The following is a 9,798-nucleotide window of genomic DNA, read 5'->3' as shown; positions in this document are numbered from 1 at the left end:
CCCCCCCCCCAAGTTTTGATTCTTCCAAGAAATCCTGCAGCTCATGTTTTGCTCCACTTTGTGACTGAACAGTAGCACTGGCCTTACCACAGAGGATTTAGACCTGGAGTCTTTGAATGTTAATTGGTAGTGGTTGCATAGAGTGCTCTATGCAACAATTCTTTACAAACCCTAAACGTGGAACCAGATTATAGGAGTTTATGACAATGAATACATTACATTTTTTTAGGATCTCAGGTATACTGGTCACAGCAGATTTATTCTTTAGGGTTGAATATGGTAGTGTCGAACCTTTATACTGCAAGACTAGGCATGGCACTTAACCAATGATAATATAAAAAGTGTAGTGGTGCTTTATCTACCAGAAAGGTTTCTTGACCGTCTCCTGTTGGAGGTTTTGGATGTAAAGGCCTGTTTTTCCAAGTGTCTGAGCCAAATCGGATTTATAAAGCATATTCTTCAACTAGCTCTCTTGTTTTGGAGGTAGTGGCAGCTTCCACCGATTCCAGTGCATTAGTATATTTAGCTAAATAGCTTCTAGCTGCATGGTGTGACTACTAAGCACATTAAGGCTGCTTTTGGGGCCTATTGAATCTAATTAGACAAACTTTTTTTTTTCATTTGATGAAACTTTATTTATGGAAGTTAAGATTTGATATTTCCTTATATTTAGTCTCTGCTTCTCTACTGACTTCTTAAATCATCTAGTAGTTTTTTCAAGATGAGAATCTTCACAGCTAATCAGAAAATCATGGGTGATAGTTGCTAATGCTTTAATGTTTCTAATGAAGATTAGGTTATTGATGATCTTTCTCCCTTTCTGTTGGGAGAACTGTTGTTGGGCCTCAGTTATTTGAGAATCTGTCACATGACTGCAGAAAAGAACCCAAAAGCAAATCCCTAAAGTCTAAAAACCAAAACAACAAAAACCCCAGCAAACAAAACAAAAAAACCAAACGCCCTCCCCCATCTTTTAGGGGTTTTGATTGCATTCTGTTAAACTAGCTGTGATTTCTAGATGCCTTTCTCCATAATTCCTGAAGAATAAATGGCTGGCAAAACTTCTACCTTGCACAGAAATTGTTCCAGAAAGTGTATGAGATGCAAAAAATTCAGAGTAATGATAGATTTCAAGGATTTTAGTTTACATTGGTGATGTAACTTCGGAGCGGTAGAAAGAGAGCGTACTGAGGATTGTGCGCTGCCCAGCCACAGGCTAACAGATCTGCTGGCTGTTACTGCTTCTGTTTTCATGAGGAATATAGTACATTAAATGCATGCCAAGTATTAAGCAAATTTGTTTCAGGTCAAGGAATGGCAGTTACAGGTGCCAGAAAATTGTCAGCGTCTTAATGATAGGAACCTTAGAATTTCTAGAAAGCTTGCGACTGACAGCTCTGTGTTGTACTGTTTTTGCTTTGCAAAATTACCCATGGTATAATAATAATGAAGTCTCTTCCTTCAGTGAAAGGTGACTGTCAAAATTTAAGGTCAGAAAACCCAACAAACCCCACCCAGAATCTTCTTCAAAAATTTTAAAGATAAAAGGATTTCCCTTTTAAACAAAGGGAGGGTACACTGCATACCTGTGAGGAATGGATATGTTGCAGTAATCACAGCCACTTAATCTTATGTGCCATTGCCTCGGCATGCTTAGAACTTGGTCTTTCCACTGTATCATAGGGCTAAGGCAAGTCATGAGAGCTAACTGACTTGACCAACTCTTGAGCGTTTTCCTTTTTCCCCCGCTCTATATCACTGTGTTGCTGAGCTCGCATTCTCTATGCGTATTGCTACCTTGGTGGTTCAAGGGACCTAATCACTTCTGAACTACAGTTTACCAACACCTACTTGACACTAATGACACTTTCTTCCTGAGGTACTAAATAATGGTAGGGTCTGTAGTATGGATTTCTGTAAACTTTTGATCTTTGTGTAGCTAAGCATGACCTTAGTTTTACTTTTAGCCAAATAATTAAAATAGATCTGATGTCAAAGCCTGGCTTCTGCTTAGAGAAAAAAATGGGCTTTTTTAACCCCTTCCCTCCTTATTCCATAGTTGGGTTGAAATGCTATGTTGCTGGCATCTCTCACTTGCATGGTAACAAATTGCGGTCACAAACAAAGGCCTAGGACTTCACTGCAGGATGGGGAGGAAGAATGGGGTGAGGGAAGAATGTTCCAACTTCAGTACCTATGCCAGAACAGGAGGGGAAATGTGACTGCCACACAGCTTCAAGGACTGAACCCGGATTTCAAGGTTTTTTCCTTACAAAGCCACATACTAGCTCTGTTGTGAGAGATCAGATGTTCCAGCTCAGGTTCCTTTTCCAGGCCTAACCCCCTTCATATATGTACTTGAGAGTGAATGAAAGAGTTTGCAGAAGTTGCCCTTTCTATATATGTGCAGTTCTACAGGGACTGAAGGTCTTGTTTGGCCTTGTGCTTTGCAAGCATGAAGTGAGGTGACTACAGAAGTAAGAAATAAAGACTTGTAATTCTTTGTACAGTTTCTCAAGTATCTTCCTTTTTTAACATTTTTTTATTGCATGTATTTTTAGAGAGATTGTGTAAGGACTAATCTGGTTTACAGTGCACTTTGAGAATGAATGGGAACAATTTTCCTTTAGAAATACTCTTAAATAATTTGCTCATAAATTCCAGTTCTCATGAATCAAACTTCATTTCCATCCGTTATGCACAGGAAGTCTTGAGTACTTACCGATAACTGCTAAAAAGAGAAACGTTAATCTAAACTGTCATTTTCTGTCTCTAGAAGGTTTTTAGGTAATCTTAAAATATATAGAACTTCATGCATTTAGCACAGAGGACAAGTAATATTTAAAAACAGCCAGGGATATATCTCTAGCTAGCAGGGAAAGGTGTATATGTTCCAATGGTCTAGTACTTGGCAGGGATAAAGGTTCTGAATTTTCTTTTTCTACAGCTCCAGCATTTTGTGCTCCTTGAGGGGAGGAGTGTGTGAATATGGCAGCAGAATGCAAGCGATCATGCAGTTTGTGGGATACCACTAATTCTCTTTTTTTGGTGTGCCTCCTTACAAAGGAGGTTTTTGCTTGTTTGTATTTTGGAAGACATAGACTCTTAGTGCAAGCTTTTTGTTTTGTTTTTGTTTTTTTTAAACATTAGACCTTTTCAGACTAGCTTCTTAACCTACTACTAGCAGAGTTCAAGGCTGTCTTGCAGTAGCAAGACAGGATTTTCCTCACTCTTCCAGCCTAGATGGCAAGATGCTTCTGGGATGAGGGCCTCATCTTGGATGGTATGGTGTTTCACTTTGATCCTGGGAAGTCTGTGGGATGTTATGGCCAAGTGGCTTTGAAGGGCTGCTTGTTAAGAGAAGGACAGCATTGAGATGCCCTTGTGTTGAAGAAGGGATTAAAGCATATATGTGAATGTTTATGTTTTGCCCAGATAACTAATGAGTCTCCTTTGAAGGTTTAAGGGATCATCTCCTAAGGTTTAATATGGCTTCCCTACAACAGATGCCAAGCTAGTGTGAACTGAAACTTCAGTGCTGGCGTGACCCAGAGTTAATGCAGTAAACCAGTACCTACTTTATGAATTTCTAATTTCTCTCTAGGGAGAACTGGAGCGACAGTTGCTCCAGGCTAATCCCATCCTGGAGGCCTTTGGAAATGCCAAGACAGTAAAGAATGACAACTCCTCAAGATTTGTGAGTATTACTATTCAGCGTGGGTGCCAGTATTCTACACTTTCTAGAGGGAAGATGTGGTCTGCTTTTGGGTGAACTGCTGTCAACTGTCTGAGAGTGACTTCCCTCAAATTAGTCTAGGATGTGAATTTAGTTCAGTGAATTATCTAGAATAGAACTGATAGGTCTCTAAAAGGAAGGAACCTGACCCTGTGCCAGGATCATCTATGCTGATTTTTATTGTAAGTTTTTACAGTCAGTTTTATCTTGGAGACCAAATGCTGATCCTTGTTTTACTTGTTCTGGAGAGCATTGACAGCATCTGAGGGGCAAATAGGGGAGCTCGAGCTGGAACTAAATGAAAATGGTTGAAGCTAACATTGAGGGAGGCAGAACTGTCCAGATCATTTAGCACATGAAACTCTGGGAAATTTAGGCTGAAAAATGAATTTGAATTGTAGGCTGTCTGAATATCAGAAATGTCTGAAAGTGTTTGGTGTGTTGTTTGTTAAATCACTGTTACGATCAGCAGGCATTGCCTATTGGCTGACCTTATGTTTTGCCTAAAACCTGTCTGACCTGTTCTGAATTTCCTTTCCTGGGTTAAAAAAAGAAGGTTTACCTTTGCTGTTTACTGCTGTTACCAGGTAGAATGAATACTAATTTTAATGCTATTATCTTCCTTTATAGGGCAAGTTCATCAGAATCAACTTTGATGTAAACGGTTACATTGTTGGAGCCAATATTGAGACCTGTATCCTTTCCATAGCCACTTAAAAGGAGGAGTTAAAGGATATAGAGGTGGCAATAATGGTACCTAGCAATCTCTTCACAACTGACTTTCTGTTTGTCTGGTTGAGAAAGTGGTAGGAAGCACTTAAATTTATGCTATCAAGATTATTTTTGTAGTCTCCTGTTTCTTCATATAGTATTTTGTGACCTTTGTGATCATGGTGAAAATCTTTTCTGAATGAATGAATGATCATCTTAGGAGGTTGAAATGGAAGCATAAACTCCGATAAGATGAGTAGCTTTGGAATTTCATACGCCATTCTCACTTCCATCCAAGGCAAGTAGGGATGGATGGCCACTGTTTTTCTGGTTTTTGTCCATTAAGTCTCTCTTATAGCCATCATTCAGAGGCTGGCAGAACTGAGACCAGAAGCTCAGTGGGTTGTTGACTGATAATGATTGCAAAATCATCATAAACCCCTCTTAATTGGCAGGAAGAGAACATCAGGTAGTAGAGTGTTTTTCTCCTGCCATAGCATAGGAAGTGATTTGTATGTCCTGCCATATGCCTTGACTCTCTGAAGATCTGCTGGAGAAGTCGCGTGCAATTCGCCAAGCCAAAGAGGAGAGAACCTTCCACATCTTTTACTACCTGCTATCTGGGGCAGGCGAGCATTTGAAGAGTAAGTATGATTTTGTTGTTACAGGGTTTCCTCATCACAATGACATGAGGGTCCAAAACCCTTGTAGGTTAGGACCAGTTTCTTCATAGTTTCTTGGCTCTGCCTTTTAGATATGGTCACCCCTCCTCCACTTCTTCCATACACTCATACATCCCTCTGCCTTCCCCCTGCACTTCTTAGTTCCTGAAAACTTGCTTCTCTGGTTCCTTCCTGCACTTGCCTCCTTGCCAGCAATGACTCTACACCCTTCCGTATCTAAATCGCTGTCCCATGTTTAGTCTCATCTTGCATGATGTAAACCCTTCTAGTGCAGGAATGGTCCTACTGTGATGCACTCGGCGTTTAACTGAACGGAGCAAAGTTGCTGGCACCTAAGCAGGTCTAGAATCCTAGTGCACCTAACTCAGCCTAGTAATCATGGCCCATGTTGCATGAGAGCTGCAAATTGATCTGGAGGAAAGACAGGAGGAGAGGACTTTTCTCATAGTTGCTACTATTTCAAGAGCTATATATAAACTTTCAAATGACTTGAAACAAATGAGGTGTCTGAAATTAAAGGCAAATTTACTTTCAAGTTAATCCCTGCTTCTTATAGACTTAAAGCATAATGATGATTGACACTGCTTTGGTGGAGTGGTCTAGGGGAGAGGGAATAGAAAGAAATAAGGCAGAAAAACTCCAATTTTATCTAAAATACATTAAATGTTCAGCCTGCAGTAAAACTGGGGTTAATCCCAGATTCATCTAGCACCTGCAAGACAGCAATTTGATCTCAGTAGTAGCTTGTTGTCTGTTTTTAAAAAGAAAAAAAAAAAAAAAAAAAAAAAAAAAGCGCCATAGTAACTTCTTTCTGAATTCTTTCTTAAGCTGATCTGCTGCTGGAGTCTTACAACAAATATCGCTTCCTTTCCAATGGGCATGTTACGATCCCAGGTCAGCAAGACAAAGATATGTTTCAGGAGACCATGGAGGCAATGAAGATCATGGGCATCCCAGATGAGGAGCAGATAGGTATGAATCCTCTGAAGGCTTGAAAATGCAAGGAAATGAAAGATGGAGCAGATCTTATCTCTCTGGAGCTCTTTTTGTTCCGTGGCTCTTTTTTTTTGTTTGTTTTGGATTCTTTTGTTGGTTTGGTTTTGTCTGGTGCCCACTCCCACTCCCTCAAGTGAATAGTGTGCAAGTAATAAACTTAGTGGATTTGGAATGACGCACCTCGGGATTTATCAGCACAGTTTCCATTTATGCAGTTAATGTTAGAAGTCAAGCAGCTAATGAAAACACACTTCTGCTTGCTGTTTTTGTTCCTGATCTGAGGGCTGTATATCCAGCTTATGAATAACACATCCAAGATACAAGAATCCCCTCATTCTCTTGTGCAGTGCGTGGCTTGTGTGCTCCCCCTATCCCTAAGCAGTGGCTTTGAAGTCTCTAATCCAGCCACTGCTGGATTAGTACTTTGAGAATAGCCTGGTCATAGTGCCTTTCTTTCCAGCTTAACACTGAACTGCTGATCAGAAATTAATATTGTCTGATTCTGTGAGCTTAGTACCATGACAGTGAAGCTAGAATTGCATGCAGCCAGCACAAAGTGCAGTGATATGTATTCACCAGAGCTCTGTCCTGTCTCATTCATGATCTGTCTCACTGGTTGGGAACCAGTGTCCTACAAAATCTCAGTTTCTAAATGTATAAGGTCTTCTAAGACTAGGACAGCTTTTCTCTATGCTGAAACAAGCATCTGTAGTGGTTTGAAGTCACCACCTCCTCTGCTGGAGGTTGCAGCTCTTGTGGCTGTAGGGAATATGTGCCTGTGCCTTAACCACTGTTCTTCACAGTCCAGCCTGTTGTTATCCACAGTTTAATACACTTCTTGATATCCTGAATCATTTAAGACTGAAACCGCTGTGTGGAGGTGAAGAGAAATTCGCCTAAACTGAATAAAAGCATTGGCAGCCTAATTTATTGCCAGGATGTCCTGCTATGATCAGTTTTTTGAGTTGGGTTTTTAATGTACGCCCTAGGGCATGTCTTTACTGTCGCATAGAAGAGCTATTGGTTCCAGCCACTACAACAAAGATAGCTTTAGTGTTCTGCACTTGCTGTTCAAAGTGCAAAGTGCATTCATGTTCCTTATAGGCATAGAAGATAATGCATACAGTAGCTGGCTGGATGGTAGGCTTACTTAGTTTTGATGTAAAGTCTATAAACACTAACTATCCTCATTTATGAGACAACATTGAAATAATCTGTCTGTCCAAGTGCCAGGACTCCAGATTCAGCTGTCAAACCACTGGATTTTATAACGTGCCACTAGGAACATATATGTTTCTCTTCTGTTAGTCCTGATGTAGCATATATGGAGCCTTTGTTCGCTCTGCTGTGAAGAGGATATTGTTGTAAAACAAATGTTTCTGTAACAGGTAGAAATTAGGGTACGAAAAAATCTTTGTTATGAGATAGCCTTTGCAAGTGACTGGTAGTTTACTTTGCTCAAGGCAACTAGAAGCTATTATTCAATGAGCCTTGATTGATACATGGTGAAAACTGAATTGATACTATGGCATTGAAAAATGTCTTTCCTGTTCTAGCATCTGATTCTGCTTTTGTGACATGCACCATTTGAAGAGTACGAATATATCATTAGCAATGGGTGGGGTGCTTCAGCATGTAATTAGTGATAGTTATGATACAGGCACTTACACCCACATCCTGCTGCCCTTCATATATTATGTGTGTCTGTATGGACTACAGACCTTGGACAGGGAGTTGAAAGTGATACGGGGTTAAAGGAACAAAATCTTCCTTCTCTTAATTGGTTTGTACTCTTAATAACTGTCTCTTTCCTGTGTTTAACAGTAGTCATTAAGGAAAATAGCAAATTTTGGCCCTCTAACAGAGAACAGATGTTTTATCAAAAAACATAGAAGTCTCCCACTTTATAGTAAATGTTATAGTGGTGTTGAGAATGGGTAAATTTCCACGCTGCATAGTCCTGCATAGGAGGGACAGGGAAAGTCCTGTGCCTGAATGGGAGTCATGTAGAGGAATTACCTGTAGTGTTTTTTCCCAAATTCCAGAAAGATCTTTGGGATGTTGAGAAGGACCTCTTGACCATGTCAGGAAAGGTAACTGGGTCGTATAAGGGCTCTTGGTGGTGTCTGACACTAAGCTATTATTATTATTACTACTTTAAAAGGTCTGCTGAAGGTTATCTCGGGTGTTCTTCAACTGGGCAACATAGTCTTCAAGAAGGAGCGTAATACAGACCAAGCCTCTATGCCAGACAATACAGGTAACCAATCTCCTTTTCCCACCCCAAAGAAAAATGCAGAAAAAAGCCTACAGGCAGTTATTGCAAGTAGAATAATGTATTACAGAATGTAGAGAATGCTGGAGTCCTATTTTTCTATAAAGTGAATTATTTGTCAAAGGAGCTGACACACTCCTTCATACAAACACACACAGAAGTGTGGGTTTGCAGCCACCCATGGGCAGGAATGTGTCACTGTTCTTGTGACAAGGCTAGGCAGGAAGTACATGTGATGACCAGATGAAAAGGATTACTCTACTGGAATATGTAGCATGTGTGTTTTAACCCAGCTAGGAATGATTACTCCTACAAACCTATATTATCAGACTTTAAGGAATGTTCTTTGACTTTTTAGGTAGACTTGTAACTGTATGAGTAAAGTGGATAGTTTTGTAGTGGGTAAATTATGTGCATGTGTTTTTAATTGCACTGCCCATTGTTGCATGTGTAAATAATACCAAGTTTCACATGACAGAAGGGTACCTGTTGGAAGACTTAGCTCTTACAACTTCATGATAGATGTACTGCCGAAATATAAGAGGTTGCTAATTTGTCTTTAAGTGTTTATATTTTTGGCTATTAATACTATGGAAAGTATGCTCTAAATGGCATTTGGGGGAGGAGAGTAAACCATTTGGGTTTTGAACCTTGAATCTGAAATACAGAATTACCTCAAAGACTAATCAGTAGATGAAGAGAGAACGATTAGCTTGATTAAGAAACCTGTTACTTGATGTATCTTTAAATTGATTACAGACTATGAACTTTCTAAAGTGTCTGTGTTATGATATAGTGCTATGAGAGTATTGCTTCGAATTTACTTTTGTGGCTTCTGGAGAAACTCAGTAACCTATGGTATGGGTTGCAAGAGTTTTTGGGGTATTTTTTGGTTTTGAAGATACCTTTCTTTGTCTCATTACCCTGTTCTTCATTTAACTTTTTTTTTATAAACTGTTTCATGACTCTTGGGAAGGCAGTTGCAGGAATGTTTTCCTTTTTCTCTTGCTTTCTGCGAGAAAAACAAAAGCACATTAATCTCTTTGTTGTATCCTCTTACCGTCTTTAGCTGCTCAGAAAGTGTCTCATCTTTTGGGTATCAATGTGACTGATTTCACTAGAGGTATCCTGACTCCTCGCATCAAAGTTGGGCGAGATTATGTCCAGAAAGCTCAGACCAAAGAGCAGGTATGCACTCTCTAAAACCGAACAAGTACTTTAGTCTTTAATCTTGCCACCACAAAGCTAACAAATGTATTGAAGGTTTCTGTAGCGTTCAATAACCATCTTTGTTGCTGCAATATATGGCAACCACACTTGAATAACGTAACACACATATTGCTTCTAGTATTTGCTTGCTTGATTTGTATAAAGATAGAAATCACCCTGCCCCTGTA

General features: G+C 39.8%; 1 protein-coding gene across 1 annotated transcript in view; it reads left to right on the top strand.

Moving 5' to 3' along the window:
* MYH9 (myosin, heavy chain 9, non-muscle) overlaps positions 1-9,798 on the top strand; it is a gene marked incomplete at its 5' end in the record, with an annotated part of 38,358 nt that overhangs the window by 2,528 nt on the left and 26,032 nt on the right. Inside the window, 7 exons of the mRNA XM_010289641.1 lie at positions 2,419-2,427; positions 3,605-3,697; positions 4,367-4,430; positions 4,993-5,091; positions 5,959-6,102; positions 8,291-8,386; positions 9,471-9,589. Of these exons, the coding sequence (XP_010287943.1) occupies positions 2,419-2,427; positions 3,605-3,697; positions 4,367-4,430; positions 4,993-5,091; positions 5,959-6,102; positions 8,291-8,386; positions 9,471-9,589 (624 nt within the window). The remainder of the gene's footprint in view (positions 1-2,418; positions 2,428-3,604; positions 3,698-4,366; positions 4,431-4,992; positions 5,092-5,958; positions 6,103-8,290; positions 8,387-9,470; positions 9,590-9,798) is intronic.

This window comes from Phaethon lepturus, unplaced genomic scaffold (assembly GCF_000687285.1).
Source record: "Phaethon lepturus isolate BGI_N335 unplaced genomic scaffold, ASM68728v1 scaffold31356, whole genome shotgun sequence".
Classification (NCBI taxonomy): Eukaryota; Metazoa; Chordata; class Aves; order Phaethontiformes; family Phaethontidae; genus Phaethon; species Phaethon lepturus.
Note: the sequence above shows the minus strand (reverse complement) of the source record. Positions and strands in the feature narration are given on the sequence as shown.